This window comes from Anguilla anguilla, chromosome 2, assembly GCF_013347855.1.
Source record: "Anguilla anguilla isolate fAngAng1 chromosome 2, fAngAng1.pri, whole genome shotgun sequence".
NCBI lineage: Eukaryota > Metazoa > Chordata > Actinopteri > Anguilliformes > Anguillidae > Anguilla > Anguilla anguilla.
This window is the reverse complement of record NC_049202.1, coordinates 53,354,429-53,377,234: the sequence shown is the minus strand read 5'-3', so window position 1 is coordinate 53,377,234 and position 22,806 is coordinate 53,354,429. Positions and strand designations below refer to the sequence as shown.

Here is a 22,806-nt window from a genome sequence, read left to right as displayed (position 1 = left end):
AATAGCAAACTTGAAAGTGTGCTCGCAGACACTCTCAATGTTGAAATTTATAAAACATACCCAGTGGGTTAACACACACATTGCTTTTACAAAGCTCATCAGACAAAGGACACATGAAACAGTGCTACCTCCTGGGATGTAATGCAGCAATTAAGGGTGATGTGGACAGTCCGACATCGAGAAATGGCATGCCAAATAAATGTGGTCACGGGGAGGTTGTGCGGACTACCAAAGAGAACTTACCTGCAGTAGGTTTTCCTTGGGTGTGGCTAGCAGGTTGGCAGCTGAGGAGAGCTTTTGGAAGAAGTCTGACGCCAGATCGCCCAGTTCCACACTCTGTGTCCAGTCCATGAGAAGGTCCAGATTGGCCCGGATCTGAACCCCTCGGGACCACTGGTAAAAGCCTCCTCCAGAACCTTCACATGTAACAGCGCTATCAAAGTCACTTTACAAAAAATGCAACACGAGGCAACAGACAATATTTAAAGCATCAATGTTCAATATTCAATAAATCAATCAATATTTTAAGACATCACAACAGTAAATAATCCATACAGCCAGTCCATTGCTGCTTATTAACTCAACTACATACCTGCAGGAAGCAACATACATAAAAAGCATACAGCTGGCTAAGCTCTTGGATCTTCAATTTGCTCATGTACAAACACAACTCACTCAAATAATGGATCACCCACAATGACATGATAGCAGAGGGCCTCAATAAACACATTCTTAAATGCTCAAATTTGAAATCTATTCAGGGGAAAACCCCCTCAATTTCCAAATATATAAAAATTCCTGTTTCCATTCAGTAATACGCATATAGTCCTGGATATTTTTCTCCATCGCAGTTTTTCACTCTCATACATTCTACATCATTTATGCTGAAATAAAATATATACCACTAATTTCTAGTGTTTTACACAAGACCAAGGCATAGGCTACAAAATTCCTCAGTGTTACTGCATTAAGTGAAACAGGCCTGGCATGAGGCATTTTGACCATGAAGAGTCCCTGGGTGCTCACCTCTCTCCATGAGGGCGTTGAAGAGCGAGGCGTTGGTGAAGAAGAAAAGATAGGCGAAGAGCTGGGAGGCGATCTCTGTGTGCACCTGGAAGGAGGTGAGCAGCCGCAGCGTCTCCTTCAGGATGTCTAGGATGCTCCTGACACCCTCTGGGACCAGAAGTTGACCATTCTCTGAGAAGGGATTACTGTCCAACAGGCCTGGCAGCGCCATGTACAGGGTCTGCAGGGCCATGAAGGGTAGGAGTAAGAACATTTTATATTCGTTTACCATTGTTCACACACCCTGAATACATACAATGCCACCATTTACAATCAGTAACATCACTAGTTCATCATATTAACTTATACTTAACAGTAAGAACTGTTGACTGTTGCTAGTACCTGCGGTAATTCTGCATTATGTTAGCAGGAAATGCAAAGTTGCACTTGTGTGGTGCTGCTTTTACTGATAACATTCAGTTTGCTTGCTGGTTCATTTGTGAGTAAAGCACTTGGTGAGTAACGGGTTAAGAAAAATAAAGCTAAATCTGGCTTCCTCTGATAAAGAAGACGGAGTCTCCTCACTGGGGCCTGGACACTGTCCCCACATGGCAGAAGGTCAATGCATCACGTGGAGTCACGGGCCAGAGATAAGATTACACTACTCATAGCACTCCATGTTCCCTGAGGATGAACCTGCCCGGAGATTCCTGAGGAAACTAACACGTCTCCCACCTACTCCAGCCATCTCATCAGCCCTCCCCTCTCACCCTCTCCATTAATTCCAGCAACACACCCCTCTTTCAGAGCCAGCTTTCTGTCAGGACACAGAAAACTGTTTGGTTTGAAAAACCTACTGGGATATCAGAAGGTATTCAAGTGAAAGGCAATGTACATGAAACAGCAACCAACTAATTCACTGTCCAACAAATGACAACCTTCCAGTGCAGAAATGCAAAGTGAAATCAGATTCCATCAACAAGACACCGCGGCATCTGACCGCAGAGACAAGGCCTGCTGAGAAAGGCCAGTGTGAAATTCCTGAAGACACAGCAGATCCAGCATAGGGTTGTCCTGGTTTGGATGGTGCTTCAGTCAAGCCCTGCTTCTCTGCTGCTCAAGGGCTCTTTATGTTGGCAGAGCCTGACAACACCAGCTTTGTCCCAGCTCTGCTAATTGTACACAGACAGCTGCACCTTTCTCAGCCAAAACTCAAACTCCTGCCAACAAAAACTCCCATGCACAAAATTCCTATGATACCCAGCCTTCCTTGTGTGGGCAGCATTTTACAAACTGCTGTTTGTTCAGCGTAATCTTTGTGTTGCAGTTTCGTTGTGATTTAATTTGCTTGTCTAATAAACTAATCGCAAAAAAATAAAATGAGCTAAAAACACCTCATCACATTCACACCAGATAATCTGAAAAGTAAACAGTAATGAATGGTAGCCTATTTTCTCAGCTTGTAAAGATTGGGTCCAGTGTAATCCACGTGTACTATAAACTTTTATAGTGCTGACAAGAAAAAGTGCTGAACCCTCTGCCTCTATGTAACAGCCTGACAGCTATGTACAAATGGTGAAAGGAAATTTGCCACATCACCTCACAGCATTTATCAAGAGCCTGGAGCCTGTACTGGGAGTCAGTACATCTTTTACAGGAACTCAAACTACCAAAACATGCTTTTGTTCTCTGAGCAATACCAGCAGCTGCTTCCTCCTCTACCAGATGTAAGTGTGAGAAATGTGCTCCGGGTAAACATTTGAGTTTTAATCTTTGTTATTTTAGGTTTACTGAGCAAGTTAACCTTATTCATGGCTCTGTTTACCTTTGATATAAATTTTCTCTACAAATCACAGCCAATTCTGACAGAGAACACTCGCTTGCACAGGCACACTGTGAAGCACTATGAGTCCCAGAGTACTGGAAAAACATGGAACCGCAAGAGTGAAAGGAAAAGAGATGACAGACATAACCTAAGACACTTGCTCCCTCTTTCTACCCTCTCTCAGTTAATGGTCTTTGAAATTAAGGACAGATTTAAGCAGGATGGTGAATTAAATCTCTGAGAGGGAGGTGAGAACTTCACTAGAGAGAAGAGTGCACTCCTAATTCAGGGTTTAAAGGCTTACTTCAGCATGACAGAAAGAGTGGGAGGGTCAAGCTAGTGTTGAAGTCGTTGTAAGTGTGTTTGGGCTCAGAGAGAGATGAAAATGTCCCTCATGTAACATTCACACAGCCCAGTCACTCTAAGACACTGCTTTCCTTGCTCAGAACCCAAGCTTGTGACTCTACTTTCTTATATAAGACTGGTCTACCGCTAAGACAGAAACGTCCTATTTTTGCCACAGCATTTATAGAAACTGAAAATAAACACCCAAGCCACTACTCAAAGTTGTAAACAAAATGGTCTCTGCTTTGCAAAAGCCAAGCCCTTAAAAAAGACAAACAGCAGTAGAGTCCCTGCCCAAACTGTCTGTTTAGAAACAGAGCCCAGGAGGAATATTAAATTGTGCAATGGGCACTCAAGTGCCCAAAACATGGCCTTTCCTTCTGCCAGCCCCAGCGAGTGTGGATTTGGGGTGCTGGCAGCTCTGTGCTCTGTCCCATTGTCAGCTCAGCAGAACCAGCCTGGCAGGGGATTAACAGTGTGGGAACTGCTGTGGTGAACTTTACAGTCACATTACTGAGAGGGTGGTCTCATTAGATGACGGGGGGGGGGGGGGGGGGGGGGGAGCAGTTTACCCCCTGCCCCACCCCCACTCTGAGGTAAGCTACCACCAAACAGATGGGCTCACTGGATCCACTGCTGACTGGAAGTTAACATGTAACATTTTTAAGTGTTAAAAAACATAGTTGTACAGAAGTATTGCCACATTTTTTTGTGATGGGGGAATGAGCAAGGTTTTAGCTCATATAGTTTAAATTGTGAAAAGAACAAATGTCAAAACACTGTTGGGAAGTAAAGAGATTTGACCACCTGCATGGCCTTCTGTTTGGCGCTGATGCTCACACCAATAAACAGCACCGGGCACCTTCTCAGAACATGTCAATTCTTGACCTCATAGCAGAGGAAGCTCGGCTGGAGACAGCCCTCCAGGAGGCATGGTGGTCAGGCAGACAAACCTATGCTATGCTTTAGCTTTCACTTTCACACTGAGTAAGCACAATGAGTAGCCTGGCCTGTGTATGAGTGGTCCAGCTCTTAGGTCCTTTTACCCTTTAAGGTAACCCATTCTCCGTATTTGCCGAAGCCAATGAGGCGACCAGCAGCACCCACAGGCAAAGCCTATGGCAAATACAGCGGGGGATGTGGCAGGGAGAAAGCTTTGAAGATTAGGAGGTCTTACCATATAATAGCAGGCACCATGCATTCCTATGTCAGCTGACCTTTTAAATCAACAGTAAAAAGTGTGACATACCAAGACATAATATAAAACCAAACATGTATGAATGTATAATATTAACAATGATCTAATTTCCTTTATGTCTTCAGTAAGTCTTCCGTTATAAGTCATATAATGTGAAAACTAAAGTTGCTGTCTGAATGACTGGAGGGACCATAGCAAATAAATCACTGCTGAAACAATACTCCTCGAAGGGCAGCCAGAATATAAATCATAACCGAAACTAAGAATTAAATATGAAATTCTTTCCAACAATTAGAAACCACAGACATAAAGCTCTGTTATATCTGTACAGTTATCTTATGCAAAAAAGAAGTGGAACCAATCGCTTACATATAATCTAAAACATACCTTGAAATAAGCTGGAAAGATATAGCAACAAACTGTGGTACAAAGCACATATGTTTTCCATTAAATATAATGCCTGTAAATTGTATCTTAATAAAGCACATTTTGCCTCCTGGTATTTTTTTTACTACAGTCAAGCACACAAACACAAACTAAAAAAAAATATACTTTATGTTTTGTTATGTCTGAATGATAAATTCATCAAAAAACAAGAAGTGTAAACAATATATTCATGAGTGTTGCGGCATAAAATATTTCCTCTCATCAGTATCCTATTCATAAATCAAAGCCTTTAAATGCAAGCAGAAAGAGCCACACTCATACATTCAAAAAATCATACAGTATGATAAGACTTCAGAGACGTCCAGGAAATATTTTCCTTAATAAAAGCTTAATAATAGCTTTATTTGTAGCCTCACTGATTGTGGGCAGTAAATCCCCAAGCAGCTGTAGATGAATTCAGTAGCATCACACCACATACTGAGACTTCACAGTCCTGAGGCCACCATCATCTCATCATTACAACTCACAGATCAGGAGGAACACACCCAGGGGACATTTCTCAGCCTTGCACAAACCCAGTCTCAACCCTCTGGTAAAACAGGGGATTACTCAAAACATGGGCTCCTCCATATCAAAGCAGAAATGGAAAAGGCAATGGCTGATGTTACTATACAGCTCATGGAATTCAAGATTATTGAAATTCTAGTTGTAATACGCAAGTGGCACATGTTCCCCATTAGTTCCCCAACATCAGAACCATAATACCAACACTGTCACTGATAACAAGCTCGAAAGGTGTGCTAATACGTGAACGTCAGTAACTGCTCCTTTCCATGTTATCCACATGACCCTGGGCTTTAGCTGTTGACCTCTGGCACTGTCTACCCCTCCCTCTGGAGTGGATGGTCCTCTCAAAAACCATGACAACACTGGCCCACTTCCCTGTTCTCTTCCTGCAGAGGAAACAGACAGTGAGCCCACTTTTCCCCGGCTGCTCCCTGCTCCTCTTTGGACCACAGCTGCTTCCTGATTGGCTCAACGCATAACGAATGTTGCGCAGAGCTTCCTTTCCACTAAGCACAATGACAATTGCTTTGTACTCTTTCCCATGCAGTGGTAACACGTAACCTCAGGGCCTTGAGAAGCGCAGGTCAACAGACTTTGTAAAAGGACAAAAAAGGTGTTTGTCAGCTACTGTCATTCCCATAACTATGATTCTATAAAGAATCTGTTTCACAGTGATTTGGCAGATAATGTCCCAAGGGCCATCATATCACTGACCATTTCCAAAGACTGTTTAATGAAAAAGTACCCCACTGGTCACAGCAGGTTCTCAATACCACATTAATTAACATTAATTAATTTTTCATTGTTAATTAATATATTAGATCTTCAGGTAAATACAACTAGTTCAGATCAGGTTCATATCATTCAGAAAAATATCAGTGGTGTGAATACATAAAAGTATACAAAAAAAGATTACAGCCAAATTTTTGGACAAACATTTGATAAATGATGCCCATTTAGTAAATCCACACCATCATAAAATGCATCAGGCAAATAAAACCCGAGAGGAATACTCCAAGCATTACAACGACTATAATGTATTCATAAGTACATTTTCTTTTACTACCAACAAGAAACCCCAATCACTGAGTGAATAAGGACAGCATTGATTAACAGACCAGAGAATCCTGGAGGCGCACAGCTGCTTTGCTTCAACGGCAGCACAGCCAACGAGTGTCAGGCAGAGCCAGCATGTGGGCAGGGCTCCACAATGCCCCTGTTGTCTGGTCTCTGTGCAGTACAGGGCTGCGGTGTGGCAGCAACAATGCACCGTTATTCAGAGGTTACTTGGCAGCCACTTGGCGAGTGTTTTCCTCCAGTTCTTTGTTCGAAGGGGCAAAGCCTCTGATTGTTGATTTTACTTCGAAGTATCTTAACTAAACCACCAGACCCTGAGCAAGCTTGCACATGCCCTGTTTCCAATGGCTACAGCAGCAGGTATTTTCATGTCTGCCTTCACATTTGTCTCCCTACGAACAGAACTACTGTCCAAGCATTGTTATCGTCTATCAGGAAAGATTCGCAATTTCTGCAATCCACCATATGAACAAACAAGCAAAAAACATAATATTTATACTTTTGACAAAAATGACAGAAAAACTGGACCAGTGACCTTTGCCCGGAACACTCTACAATCTATCAGAGGGTCATTATTTTGACATACAGCAGGTCCTGTTGAGCCTGAAACTGCCTTCCTCTCCCACGAGAGAAAAATCCCTCCTTTCCTCCTCTCCAGAGCACACGCGCACACACACACAAACACGCACATACACACACACACACACACACTCATGATCAAACACGCACCCTGCCTACCATGCTGACAGCCCTGACCTACTTCACATCCCAGAGACTCAGGGACGGCAGCCGAACCATGTTTTTCCCCACTGAGGACATACCAGGCCCTGTTACCCATACATCACAGCTGCTTTCCTATCGCATGACACACATTACACACTGTGATCCATGCTGTTCGTTCCTCTACATTCCCATCTAGCTATGCCCCCACATCGTTTCCATTTGTGAGGTATGTGGCCTTCATATGGAGCCAGGGCATTGTTGGTTTGCTGTGCCTTCTTTTCAAGGAAAGGACATGCTATCACCTCCATGCAAAGCATATCGCACAAAATGTGTACGTTCCCAAGCAGTTTACTAGGGCCAGGTTCAGCCGTTTGAATTTGTCTTGTGCACTATACAATACTGCATTTATAAATCCTCACATCCTGTTTTTGACGCAGCATGTTGCTTGTAGATAAGGGTTTCTTTTCTTGTGGGAACAGCAGAGGGCAACGAGTGGAACACTTACTTTGGTGAGGTAGTAAACAGACTGCTGGAAGGTGAACATTATCACCTCCTCCAAGACTGTCATTGCCTCCTCGCTGGCAGACTGCGTGGAGGACAAATGTGAATCCAGACCTAAAATCAAAGTTCATACATCTGCTATAAACCAAATCGATCCAAATCTATAAGTCCATGTGAACACTGTTCTATATGTAATACTATAAATAGTTCATACAATATACATATTTTAAACCTAGCATTAATTAAAGGTAATCAATGACTTCCTTTCCTTCTAGACAGCAATAAACAAGCACTTGAATCCACTATTTACAAAAAAGCAACAATTAAAGCGAAGCAGGGTAATGGTCACTGCCTGCAGAACAGCCTCATATTCAGGAGTGTTTATGAAGGCATACCCTCCTCCTCTTCCTCAGGACTCCAGCGCAGTAGCTGGGGCACCTCCTGCTGGATGAAATGAAGCAACTCGATGGCATTGGCCATCCACAGCAGCAGCGGCTGCAGGCCTGGGACAAGCTCCTCTATGCTCAGCAGCTGCAGCTCCTCTGGGTCCTGCTGCCCTCCACAGGACCTCCTGCAGCACACAGGGATCCGCCTGCACAGTGAACCTTAGAAACCTACTGCTCTATTCATCCCTCAACACTAAAGCTCACTGAGATGTGCAACATCCTTATATTGCTAGGGAATTTCATAATACAGGCAGTGGCCAAAAATGTGGAAACACTTAAGTAGCCTAAATGAGTGGCACAATAATAAATAAAAATGAAGCAATAAATATCCCAGAATGCTCATGGTTGTGTACAAAAATTCTGGACAGGCCTGGTTGCCCATAATTGTGGCCAGAAAAATAAGGCCTCACTTTGAAAGAGGCGTGACTGCTGGGACATATTTGGCAGGACCTTCAGTGATGAAGACAGCTTAAGTTGCTAATTTCACATGAGAAACAGTGTCTGAGGTGCTGTTGGCAAGGAAAGACATCATCAACAAAGGTAAACACTAAAGATTTAGGCACGTAATCCATTATGTTTGTGCATGAGGCATGCAGCTCCACATCAATTGACTACAAATTTCAATCTAGGGTGTGAGCAAGCAGTTTCAGCAAGAGCAGTCCATTGAGCTCTTTACAGAACAGGATATTGTAGTCGGATTGCAGAGCACAAACCATTCATTACGCCTGGCAGTGCACTTTTGAGAGTACAGCGACACAAAGAGCAGAGGCAATAGACTACTGAGCAGTGGAGAAATGGGATATCAGATGAATCATCCATTACCATGGCAAATGGAAAACTGCACTTGTAATACACACCTATAGAAGCTTACAGTTCTTTGTTCAAGCAGTTTGTTCCATAATTATGCGGGGTGCATTTTCCTGGCATGGCTTAGGTGAACTCATCCCCATAGAAGGTTAATGGTAATCACTACTTAATTTGCCTGACTGATCATTTTCATCCCATACTGCAGCATTTCCTTCCTGCAGGGGCAGGTGTCTCCTAGGATCTTAATTCCTCTATCCATACAGCATGTGCAGTCACCCAGTGGTTTGATGAGCATGGCAATGATATGATCCATATACCATGGTCTTCTCAGTCAACAGATCCGAACCAAATCACATTTTTATAGGCCATTCTGGAACAGCATCTCAGAGCATTTAAGTTTATTGACTTCATATTGGTGTTTCCATGTTTTCAGCCACTACCTATTAATGTGAATTCTGAATGATGATCCGAAATGTACTTTTAAGGTAATTCTGTGGGTTAATCAGCATCCTCTCTTTATACAGTTCTGAGAAACATAAAACATGCAGGAAGTAAATGCTCTCACATTTCCGGTTGGATTGCAGCGAGTTCCTTGGTCTTTTCCTGTGTAATGGCAAAGGAACAAACTTTTAAACATAAAAATTCTAAAAGAGGAAAAAAACGTGTTTATATTATGCTCATCAGAAAATTTATGATAGACCACACACAGCCATATGGTTATTTACACTAGACTGAAGCAGGAGGAAGAAGGGTAATGGGATTAATTACTTACCCACATGGTCATTTGTACCTGACTGGCAACCCGGAGCAGGAGTCGACGGAAGTCTGACATCTGGAAAGATGTGGCTGAGTGATGGATGCACAAACATATCAGGAGAGCTGGGGTCAGTTTGTGGTCGTCTCCATGGGGATCGGCCATGGTAATAATCTCAGTGAGGATGCGATCCTCATGTTCAAGCTTGTACAGAAGGACAAGATCGCGGCCTTCAGAGTCCTTCAGGCAGGGCACAGCCATCTGTCGTACCCGGGGCTGAACCTTGGTCTCCGGGGAGGAGGACCCACACATTTTACAGATGGGGTCCGCTGGTTGTGGGGACGACCAGGTCAGCCAGGGCGGCATTTGGCAGGCGACGGGTGCAGTGGGGTCTTTGAACATGAAGAGGTAGTGGTCGCCCAGCCCGATCAGATCACCCGGGCGGAGCTCGGCCTCGTCCTTCAGAGGGGCACCATTACACGTGACGGAGGCCCCATGGAGGGGCTTGAGCAGGGTGACGGTCCTCTTCCCTTCTGCCTGAGCAGGGGCCTCCAGGCGACGCACACAGCAGTGCTGGGGCAGGACGTCCGGTGCAGAGAGCAGTATGTCCACTTTCAGTCTCTCCACGTCCTCCCCTGTGGAGTGCTCGCTGCATCGACCAAAGATGGTGGTCATCCCGCTCATCAGGTAGATCACGAAATCCTGAATGGTGGGGGAGAAATGTTAGAAAAGTGGACCAAATCCAACAAGTGGAAACACAATAAAAGGGTGTGTTCATGGTAATCACACTCAGGAAACTCCAATTTAGAACAAAAAAAATCTATTCCATCATTTCCAAATGCATTTTTATCATTTTCATTGTGAGATTACATGACCAAAAGTATTAGTGACCTGATCCTGATCACAGCTGCATTGAATGGTTCCGTTCATTCAGTGAGGTTTACGAACAGTGATTGGTCGACCCAGTCAGAGGGGTTTATTATTACCAAATTCTCTGTTAAGGCAAGTCTTTTCTGACCAAACCCAGTTGCGCAGAAAGTACATTTTCTGCATGGTCATTTCTTTGCGATTCAAAAAATGAAAGCTAGTGCACAATGTTGAATCGTTCTTTAATATTGTTTCTCCACGAAAACAACATCTGCTAATATGAGCTAACATATGTTGTACATACGCTAATGCACAGCCTGAAATCGATATTCAGTGAACGGTCATTTGGGGATTAAGGTTCTCACATACATGAGCACAGTGGCCTGAAAAGTAGATGCCGACAGAGAGCTTCAAGCTATCTGATGATCTCCTATTCTTTAGCTTTATGGTGAGAACCATAGGAAGGCACCGAGACACTGTCTGTGCTGTCACTTAACCGGGTTCAGTTGACAACACAGGAAAGGCTGAGAGAGGCAGGCTCCTGATAACAAGATAGGCTAAGCATTGACAGTACCAAGAGTGTTCATCATTCACCAGGCCTGGAAAGCCAGTCATTACAGTAAGTTAAAGAAGTCCCAACCATTTTGTCATTAGTCACACGAGCCACTGCAAATGATTATGTGATAACAATTCACATGATTCTGTTACAGCTGCAGGGCTCATATACAACACATCAGGTACTAGGATGTGTGGAGTAAGTTTCACAGAACAAATCCAGTGCTGACCATTCCTGTAGTTAGAAATAGAGCTGCAACATGATTAAGTTTTCAGAGATGTAGGCTTACATTTCCACAGTTGACCTTAGCAATTCTGGGAGTATTCTGCAACCTTCTACAAGCAAGAGAACTTCACAAATTTCATTAGCTAGAAAAGAACAATTTGCTCACAGAAAACAATGCAATATGCCGTAGACAGCATATTAAAATTGAAATTACCTAAAGCTAAAGGAAACCTGATTTTAAATCTTGAAATTTTCATGTTATACCTGAGGTGTGTGTTCTATCAACTTAGTAACAGTTAGTATGAGCAAAAAAACAATCAAACAGGAAAATGCTACATTTTTTGACAGCCCTGTCTCTGACTGATTTACAAGATAGTGTGGGCATTCCACTGATATAAAAAGGAGTTAAAACATCATACATAAAGAAACACAAATATCTGTGGTTTCTAGGTTGCACACTGCACTCCTCTGTAACCAGTATAGCCATTATCTGAACTCATGTGGAGATGTCGTTAACATTTTTTTATTTTGTAAAACTCAGCACTTAGTGCAGGAGTAGTATACTTCTTACAACCTGATGTGCATATGCTTCATTTGACTACAGATAAGACAACAGGTTTTGTTATATTTACAACCAATTGTTAGGGAAATCTAGGAAGAAAAGAACTTTCAATTAAAAAGTACCAACCCATTAAAAAATTCATTGAAAGTTTTCACCCCACTGTAACCACAGTTTAGACATGACCCTACAATGAGTTCTACAAAGGTTTCAAACAAGGCCCTGAATTGTGTGGGCTAGAATTAAACTGAAATTGCTACAGTAACCACACAAACCGAAACCCACAGTGCTGAATAACAACCTTAAATTGTAATGACCCAAATGTTTAAGGAATGGACAAAGAAAAGGACAAAGTTTCCAGGGTGGAGACGTATTTGAACAATTTTACATAGCCTATACCCAATCCAAGATAATGAAACACAACTGCTTTTTGATTTCAGCCCATGTTTTGTTCTGTGTTAGTTTCTTGGAAATGAACTCATTGTCCTTCCTATGTACTGCAATCAGGAAATGCTGGTCCTGAAAAAAGAGAACCCTAACAAACTTGAAAAACTCGAAAATCAAAACATGTTCAGTTCAGCTGGTATCCTGCCAGTACATAGAGGTGGACAATCTGTGGCAAAAAGATGCCATATCTCTAGGAGGTGATCCCCTGCTTTCCTGCATCTATTGTGTCACTGGCATGAATAAATCCATTCCATTTGAATTGTGCAACAATCCTCTCTGTTCTGCATTCTCTGCAGAATACACAGCAGCAGAATGCACAGTGGAGCCCAGTGTACTGCTGCTGTAACGTGGGTTTGGTCTGACCACAGGTACAATCTATGCAAATAAATTTGCTGCAAGCCAGAAAACAACTAACAACATCTTGCTTTAAGTACTGTATGCGTGCAGAAGCTGGGATATCCAGAAAACTAATCTGTACCATGAGCTGGAATGTGGATTGTTTTTGGAACATACTTTCATAAAAACATGTGTATAGCACAGCTGCTCCCTGTAAGGCTGGACTCAGGACTGCATACCTTCAGATCAGAGCTAAGGAGAGCTGTGCACACATGTAAGGAGGTAGTCCAAGCTTTATTGCTACTTTTGATGACAAAAACTACTGCAGAAATGTTTCCAGAAATTCGAAATGATTTATATAAACCAGCCTACCGTTTACATGTATGGGACTCAGCTTCAAGGACAGGAACAAGATATTGTTTGTTTTTAAAATATTTTTAGCTTTTACACTTATCATTTGTCATTCCGCTTCAGTGGCAAGCTGCTAGCTTCAAGGCCACGATAGGGAAAAACACAATCAGGGCAAAAGAGAGCTTCTCCCATGCCAGGGTAAAGCTGCTGCTATTGAGTGGGGATGACAGGAGCTGTGGACGGCACCTGAATGACAGACAGGCCTTCCCCAGACATGAGGATCACCTGCGCCTCACATACCTGTCTGCTGCTCTCCAGGAGGGATCACTCAGCAGCCATGCTAATCTGCCACACCAGCACTGTTTCAACACTCTCGCTATTGCCTAGACCACAGCTGGCTAGCTGTTCCCCCTGACCAACAATGTTTACGTCTGGCATTTTCTAGAATGCTGTGTTTCTTCCATGTGCTTTTTAAGTGTCAAGTGTTAGAACTGTGATTAATACTGAGTAAATCACCAGAGGACCAGTAAGATCCAATTAGTTCCAGGAACAACCATAAAAGAAAAAAATCCCATTACAGTGCATAAATATAAAGCAAGGCATCCATGTTGTAAAGTATCTTCACAACTCCAGCCACACAGAAGAAGTAACTCACAACTAACTGATTCAGCGTCTGTGGCAAAGTGAAGTGAAAGAGAATAACAGGTACAGCAGGGGGTGAAGGGGAAAGAGTGCAGAGCACTGAACAGGGGTCTAGAGTGTGGCACTGTTCCTCTGTGCTTCTGTCAGGGGAAGCAAAAACAGGCAGAGTGAGAGAACGTTATCTTCATTTCAAAATCATCTGGCCATTTTCACTAGACCTCCAAGAGTACCTTCGGAGTAAAATTTTAGTGCCATAACAGTTGCAGATTTCCTCCCCACACCTTTTAAGACTATGCAGATGCACATCAGCACATACCCACCACTGGAATAGCCTTATGAAACCTTTATAGTCACTGAAAATGCTGACTTGTAGAAGTCTTCATTGGCAGGAAGCCCTTACAGCAGCAAATATTTAGCAGAATTAGCTCTTTTTGGTTCTCTCTATGTGTTGTTATACAGACAAAAATCATTAAAGTTTCTGACTACACAGTTCTAATTTAAAGTAATACCACTCAAGGAATTCTGCCTCTCTTTACTCTGGATATAACAATACACCATGCAAAATGGAAGTAAAGTAGTTCATTCAGTGTTCATACAGTGGTGAGTCCAACACTACACAAAGTTCGGAGAGTTTAACATATTCAGCTTCAACAAAATTTACCCAAAATGCCAAATTTGTGGTTGCCACATGTTTTTGCTTAGTTTGTCAACTAAGCACTGGTATCCGTTAAAAGAATTTTGCTGAATGCACGGAGACAGACCCTCCATGCATTCAGCATATTATTAAACCATAAAATGTTTTTTTAAATAGCACAACATTGAATTTCAGAAGGGACTGACAATTATTCATGCGTGTAGAACAATAGTACTTGGCAGAATTCCGGTCTGTAAAGTATTTCACTTGGTTAAAGCTATACTTATAAAGTAATCAAGTAACCACATTCCACATAGGGTAGAGGGTGTGGCTGGCATTGGAATATAACCTTGAAAATCACTCAGCCTACCCCTCCCCTACCAGATTACTGTACTTAACATAGTGTAGGGGGCTCCAGACATTTGTCCGTGAAAAGCCCTAGTCATAATGATTCAAATGGTGCACAGTGTTACACATGATAGCAGGGTTTAACTGAGCTTAGATTGCTGGGATACCAAAAGGGCTGGGTGATAGGACGATGTAGTTGAACACAGGCGATATTGGGAGTAGGCCTACATTGCCACTTTGATTCTTGACAAGCAATAATCGTCCTAAAATGTGAGGGAAATAATTGATTCAAAGCCAATTAATCTTTGCGACATCTTAGCTGACATAAACACCACTGGGGTATCATTGGGGAAGCTATGATATGCTGCTTCATAGTCTACTGACAACCAAACCTAGAAAAAAGAAACTACTGAACACTGCTGTTCCTCAGCTCTGGTCCTGAAGTGCTAGTGTTACTATTCTACCAGGTATCTAACTAAAAGATTCATGACCTGTGCAAAGAGAGGGTTCTGTCAACATATCATTACATTACATTACAGGCATTTAGCAGATGCTCTTATCCAGAGCGACGTACAACAAGTGCATCAGTCCAAGGTGCAGAGGTGCAGAAAAACACACTAGAGTGAAGTAAAGATCGTAGTGCCAGAAGTAACCACATAGATCAGGACTCCAACCCTTTAGGGTAACCTGTTCAGCAAATAAACAAAACAATCCTGCCAAGTACGTATATCATTGTCAGATGTTTCATATAGGCTCTGACTGTTTGTTCCTTGTAAATACTAAGCCGTTAATTACGGCTGTGAAAGGCTATTTTTACCCTGTGTGTGAGCGTGCACAATGTGGCTGCTTTCCAAACCAGGCACCAATGGCATGATGTCCATCCACCCATCCATTATCTATACCCGCTTATTCGGTCATCGGGGTGCTGAAGCCTATCCCAGCGTGCATTGGGCGAGAGGCAGGAATACACCCTGGATAGGCCGCCAATCTAACCCAGGGCACACACACCATTCACTCGCCATTCACGCTGATATTTGGAACAAAAAAACATCTTGCATTATCCTGCATTCCAAGTGATTGTGTGGACATAAAGACTGAATAGCTCTTTGAAACGAACCCTTCCCCATTTCAAATTTCAGGAGCAGCCAGCTTTAGAGGAAGGATCTGTGATAAGATCTTTATACCACACATTTCTGGCTGGCAGTTCTAACCAGCACAAGCACACCAACCAGGGAGAATACCACAGAGGGAAAAAGAGAGAGCTATAGAGAGGGGCCTGTCCTACCTGTCTGTAACTGTAGCCCTGCAGCAGCAGGAAGTAGGGGAAGTCGAAGGGCGGGTGAATGGAGTACTGTGTGGCGTTGTCGTCGCTGCTCTCCGTCTCCTCTTTTTCATGGCCCAGACAGTGGGTCTCTTTGTCAGCTTCAGCCTCCTGGTCCTCCTGTGGTAGGGCCTTGTGGCCCCGCTGGCCTTCCTTGGCCTTGACAGAGAGGTCCATTTCACTCAGGCTCCTCCACAGATCCAGGGTGCCGTCCGCCTCTCCGCTGCCCTCGATGAACACCGAGGTCACTCGCGAGCGGCCCTTCTGCAGCTTGCGTGCCTGGGCATTGATGCCTGGGAAATAAGAGGCACAGGGCACAGACTGAAAAAGACTGAAATAGGGCAAAACACCAGGTGTTGCTTGCCATCATTTTCTGATGCATTTCCTTGTATCCATAGAGGCAAAGCTAAAGGTGAGAAACAAAATATCAAGATAAGAGTTCATCAGTTTAATGTCATTACAATGCCGAGAATGTTCAATTTAGTTTCATGTTTCTGTAGCACTTTTTGTGAATTTTCCCAGTTCGAAGAGCTGTCATATATTTTTCCAGATTAATCAAAGAGCCCTTTTGTACATTCTCATACAACTAGAAGACAGATCAGTAGCAATAATATATAATGAGTGTTCATTTAAATAATTTGTTTGTGATATCAAAACAGACAATCAGTGTCTTTCATAAAGTTTCACACCATTAACCATCATGGAATGTTTGGGAAACCACAGCTTCACGCCCAGCTGTTATCTGCAGTGGAAATGGGCGGTTATTTGTATTGTTCTGCCAAAGACAGCACAGTTTTGCTGCACTGGGGCAACTCCCTTGTGGAGTTTCGCTGGTGAAGAGATTCACAATAGGAAAAGGCCAAAGTCAACAGGAGCGCGCAGTGTCCAATGTGCAGGAAGCAAATTGATGGAAAGAAAAACAAGCCAGCGGCTGGCATGTTTGGCTCCCAGGGCCCAGCAAGAAAGGCCCGCTCAGGGGAGCTGTTGGTAAAACGAGGGGAGCTACTGGGGGCCCTTTTTCAAGCAAAGACCAATCAGAAGAGACCAATGCTTTTTTAAAAATGCTTTTCGCCCTGACTTTGTTCAAAATTACCTCTGCCCATGTTCAAATATATGAAATCTTTCCTCCATTAATTTGATATAATAGCTATCTCAATATCAATTCTTCTGACAAAAATATTGTACCTGCCTTACATGGGCTGCAGTAATGCTGCCGGCATAATTCCGGGGTTACTAACCCAAGAATACTGAAAAGATAATATATTAATATTTACTTGCATTCTCTGTCACTGTCTCATTGAAAGCAAGAGAAACATATGTTTATGTGTATGTTACACCATGGAGATCATGCTGAAATGGTTCAATGGCACATTGGGTCACTGCCTGGCTGCAATACCTGCAGTGACCGTGTCCTGCTCCTTTGCACTCTTCTCTTCCACGCTAGCTCGCTTCTGGATCTCAAATCGCCGGGCAAAGCCTTCCTTGGGTTTCCATAGTGACTGCAGAATGAGAGGCTTCTCATTGTCGCCCACAACTCGGAAACATTCCATTGTCCACTGGTGGTCCTCCCCAATGCGACCAATCACATCACAAAGCACATAAGCACCAGCTTCAGCCTTGTCGAGACAGTACCTAGCCACCAACAAAGGGAATTTTTACACAGTTAAGAGGATCATTTTCACCCAACAAAAAATATATGACAAAGAATAGGGAACAATCATAATGTCATGTAAAGTGAATCTACACAGGCAAGACTACTTAACTCTAAAACAGGGTTATTTGTAAACATCTTATGGTGCTAATCATGTTACTGTTAAAGGAGTAATTGAATTTTATATTTTTCATCCAGTATAACGTGTTTGTTCTGGAAAATATAATCAGGCAATTATCTCAATTGAAGATCTTGAATATAAAATAAGGTATGAGGTTTTACAGTCTAGTAATGACTTGGTGTATACACTGATAGCAAAAAACCTGCAGACATTCAGGCTGTGCAACTATTACTTTAAAAAAAACTTATTAGTCTTAAAATGTGCAGAAATACAAAAACCTACATATTTTTTTCAACATTTTTCATACTTTCAGTTATGTTGTGTAAAATTAAAATATGTTGAATTTCTAAGTGCTTATGAAAAAGAAAAAACATAAATTCAATCTGTGAAATTGTTAGTGTTAGCTAGGAATTTGGTTAGTGAGGAATTTCCTTGTCTGACATGCAAGTGAGAAATATAACATGCAGATATTTTACACAACCAGAGGAGATTCTGCTGGCTGGAAAGGCAATGGCTGCTTTCTAACGCCTACAATGAATAACTTACATTTAGAAGATTTCAAAACAAAATATTTCCTTCCAGACAATAATATTTTATCCCTCTACCAGTGACACAGTATAGCCTACATTTTGTGCTCAACCAATTAGTCTCAACCTTCTTAAGGAAAGACATTGAGGGAAACAGTGTAATGTTTGAAAATAACAAGGAATATTTTATTCTCAATGCTAGAGAATATGGCGAAATGAAAAAAGATGATAAACCTCATAAAATGTCCTTCTACATTGCACTTGAACAGACCAGACACATCAACACAGAGGTGCCCACAAGCACACACCAATCCTTGCAGCTGTGACTTCTCACCTCTCCAAAGCCTCTTTGACTAGCTCCTTGGCGCTAGAGCGTGTGGTGGCAAGAACGCTCTTGTAGTTAGCTCCTTGGCAGATGTCATTGCCAAAAATCTTCAGGATCCCTGGGGCAGATATTTGATTAGACAGCTCAGAAGGGTCATCTGAAGCCGACACATCCCCTGCGTCAGACATGTGGTCCTGGTCCTGCCGGCTGTCACGTAGAAGTGGGCTTCGGTTGAAGACGGTGGAAAGGCGGTTGTTGTGTCGACGGATTTTGTTCTTCGCAGGCTGCCTGACCCCCACACTCTCTGATGACCTGGTGGTAGTAGTGGAGGAGGTAGACCTGTAGAAGGGGCGTAGAACATTATCAGCACAGCTAGAAAATGACGTGCATATATTCTAAAATGCCCAAACAGCGTCTCTTAAGAGACACAGGGCCATCACTTCCAGAAATTCCACCTGGAGTCCAAGACTTCCATTTCAAGTCTTTCCCACACCACTGAAACTGTTAATCAATTGTTGCTTCTTCTTAATATGACCCCTTTGAAAAGTAGAACGCGAATTTCTAAGAGATTAGATGTAGAGGCACACACTCTCAGGTACCTGGCAGTCTTCTATTCTAATAAAACAAAGAGCAGACTGTCATTGAGCATTCCAATAACGTGCTCAGTTAGAACTTTGTCAATCAAATGGTCCTATCAAATCCACAAATGCATTCAGTACACTGAGCTTGACTTACTTAAACAATTTTAGATAATTTAGAACAACTAATTAAAGAATACGCTATTTGAAAAGCAATTATGTGTTGCCTGTGAAAGTTCCACGCAGGTGAAAACAGTATATTGCCTTTGTTTTCACCATCAGAAAGTATGACTGAGACTAAATTGTCTTGGTGTGGGAAGGCACCAACAGGTGTGTAACTGAAGCCTGGCTCACAGATAAGACACGTCATTTACTTCAATCAGTGCAGAGAGTCAGTCTGGAGAAGATGAACAGCCTTATAAAAGAGACATGACACAGAACACTGGGGGACATGCAGGAAGAAGGTCATATCTCCAAACAACTGAGGTGGGCTTTGTGACTCACTTTGGATCCCAAAAGGAAACAGAAATGACTGATTTCTCAGTGTGCATATAGCCTGAGAATATTCCCACAGTATAAATCTGACGTCAAATGAAATAATCAGACACCAAACCCACAAAATGTATGAATGAGATTCATACACTGCCCTCCTACACCAGTGGAGTAAGCTGTGACCGGTAAAACCAAACCCATAAACCAAGGTTCAGGTGTGCATCTGAATATTCTCTTGGCTATTCTCATGGGGGCAAATCCATGCCCTTGGTGCATAGCCAGTCAGATGTCTTTGGATAGAACTGATTAAAAGAAAGACTCTGCCAGAGAATTCACCCGACACAGTTCCTGGACACAATGATGCACTTAGCGAAGCAAACACATGGTCACAAACACAAGTAAAGACACTTTCTCAATCCTGCTCACATACAAAAACATAGCTGAGCAGATTACTCTCATAAACCCAAGGTAAAAAATCTGTTGGGAAAACCACGGGTGATGCTAATCTACACAGCCACAAAGTCCAGTAGGATTAAAGATCCAGCAAGCACTCTTTTTTTATAAAGAGACTTTGTTGAACTCAAGATTACAGACAGCAGGCCTATTGTGCTTGTAGAACTACCCAATATTGATGTCTTTAGTAAAACACTTTATATTTTATCTATTTTTTCATGTTTTAAGGTGACGAGAATAGCATGCCTCTTGGCATTAAAGTCAATTCAATTACAAACTTTGAATGGCTGGAAAAGAAATGATGTATCATAGAGCCTGCTCTATTATCACGACATAGACATGCCCACAAGGCTTCCAAACTAGCACTTGATTTAAGCCATGAGAGCCTGAGTATGAATGTTTCCCAGAACCACAGCTTACTCCAGTTTTGTTGGCAAGAAGCACACTGCCTCTCAAGAACATCAAGTAGGCCTATGCCCTGAGGGCAGGATGCTCCGTCTTCATCATCACCCAAGCGCAAGTCAGCAAAGCTGTGGGTCCCACAAAGCTGTTTTTTTTTTTAGGCCAGCTAAATCAAAACCTTTTCGTACCCGTATAGACACTTTAACTTAAACCAATTAGCCAATGAGATCTTATCTAATTTGAATTAACTAAAATACGTTCATATTAGTAAATCATGGTTTATCTGAGGCATGATCACCTCCCATCTTTTAAACATCAGACACCAGCACTGTAACCAAGTGGGAAACAGCACGAGTCAGGGGAGAACAAATAACAAATAAATAAATAACAAATAACGCGAATAAATAAATAAATAAAACCTAATGTACAATAAACTGGACGTATTTGTTTATGTTAAACTGTTTAAGTTACGTTAGATGACACAGGCAGGCAAGCTTGCAACTTCAATGTTTTGCTATTTCAAATAAGCCGCACGTTCACTAATTTAGTAGCATTTAACTACAGCGGCGTACACTCGTAAAGAACAGGTGTATTAAGAAAATACTTACTGGAGAGACCCATTGCTTGGCTTTCTTCCTAGATTTGCGAGCCGTCTTTTTGGCGAATTGATCAGTAAGCCCACTGGAAATGTCAGAGCTTGCTTGGATATATGCGAGCTTCGTTCCTCCGAAATCATTTTTTATTAGTAATGTTCCTTCTAGTCCTTTTCCTCTTTGTTAAGTAATCAGTGTGCCCGTAATTCTCTGAGACGGTTCTCTTTTTGCATTTCAAAGTTGTCCGAAAAGTTTACTAAATAAGTTTTAAAAACACATAGGACACACACACTAAGTGTAGGCAACACTCTTTTCTTAACTAGCCTGACAATCCAGTTCACTCAGTGTCCTCTCCGCGTAAAGTTGTTGACTTGCTCTTTCCAGTTTAAGTAAGATGAACAGAGGACACGTTTATCTAGTATTTTAAGCAGGTTATGGATACCCAACTGGAAATAACTTTAAAGTCGGCTAAAATAGCATCCATTAGAGCAATGAGAGACTGACGCAGGAGTCTCAAGCGCAGTAGTTTCAAGCCACAAACCATGACAGAAATATTGGCACGGTGCACCCTCTTTCAAATTGCCTTCAAAAGAGTGAAGAACACCGTTTTGTAAAATACTGCCTTCTTCTCAAGTCCTCGTGGGCTGTATTCTTGCAACGTGTCCCTTTGCAACTCTTGGCTAAAATCTGTGAGTTTTATGAGCTAGCCAGTTACAGCTAGCTACCACGCATGTCAACGTGCCACATTTTTCCACACACTAGACGGTCTATTAAGTTTAAAATTATAACATCAGACTCTTTACATATTATCCACATTGGTCGCAGAAATGCCAAAAAGAATCTAAAATCCGTTGTACAGTTGGCCTACAGACATATATCGTTAAGAGCATCGCATCCCAATGCACGGACCCGTTACAGTAGTTCTCCCCCGCTCTGTGTTGCCTGTGAGAACTGTTTAAAAAGTTGTGCTGCTTTTCACCCTTACGTCATTTCCATCTACAGGATTTGAGCGCTCCTACTTGTGTGGAAGGGAAAGAAGAAATGGTTGGAACGCAGCAACGTCCAGTAGCCTATTTACGCCGACATAAGATAGCTTGCTGTGATGAATGAAAACAGCTTGATCACCCGAAAAACTTTCACACGTTCTTGCCACGTTACATGATTTCCATTCTGAGTTCTGCAGTTTTGGGATTTTCTGTGTAAGGTTATAGATATTATAGATGTATATTCTATGTTAGGTTAGTAGATCACAGTGAGGTTTTTTTTTGCCAGCGGAAAAAAAACCTCCAGTCAACGACCAATAACTAAAGTGTTATTCCGTTTTTTAAATATATATTTCTGTATAAAACCTTGTGTAACCTACATAATGCTTTGTTCTACGATTACTATGATATATATTGCAAAATTGAATTTTTTCCCAAAACTTGGCACAAACCTGAGATGCATATTTTGACAGGTTTATAACAGAAGATCTACCATATTATTTCATTATTTGATTTGCATTCCAATAAGAGAAGGTGTCTATCGTACTGCATATGAAAAAAACTCGTGTGTTACAGTATATATATATATATGATGTGGAAGGTGAAGGCACACATTGAGATGGCAGATATGCAATCCGTGAAGTTACGGCTTGGCGGGGCGGCATGCCCCATACCTATACAGCAGCAAGGGTTTCCTACAGAAATAACCACAATGCCCACAGACTCTCTGCCCATAAAAACATTAACTTCGGTATCTTTT

The 22,806-nt window shown here is 42.2% G+C and overlaps 1 protein-coding gene across 1 annotated transcript in view; it reads right to left on the bottom strand.

The window, feature by feature from the left end:
* Positions 1-22,081, bottom strand: part of si:ch211-176g6.2 (ras-associating and dilute domain-containing protein) — a 33,330-nt gene extending 11,249 nt beyond the window's left edge. Inside the window, exons 1-10 of the mRNA XM_035405580.1 lie at positions 21,079-22,081; positions 18,555-18,884; positions 17,318-17,553; positions 15,886-16,214; positions 9,654-10,337; positions 9,447-9,484; positions 8,024-8,199; positions 7,633-7,742; positions 1,027-1,246; positions 244-416 (exon numbers count right to left, since the gene is read on the bottom strand). Of these exons, the coding sequence (XP_035261471.1) occupies positions 244-416; positions 1,027-1,246; positions 7,633-7,742; positions 8,024-8,199; positions 9,447-9,484; positions 9,654-10,337; positions 15,886-16,214; positions 17,318-17,553; positions 18,555-18,884; positions 21,079-21,206 (2,424 nt within the window). The 5' untranslated portion in view covers positions 21,207-22,081. The remainder of the gene's footprint in view (positions 1-243; positions 417-1,026; positions 1,247-7,632; positions 7,743-8,023; positions 8,200-9,446; positions 9,485-9,653; positions 10,338-15,885; positions 16,215-17,317; positions 17,554-18,554; positions 18,885-21,078) is intronic.
* Between the last annotated feature and the right edge of the window lie 725 nt (positions 22,082-22,806).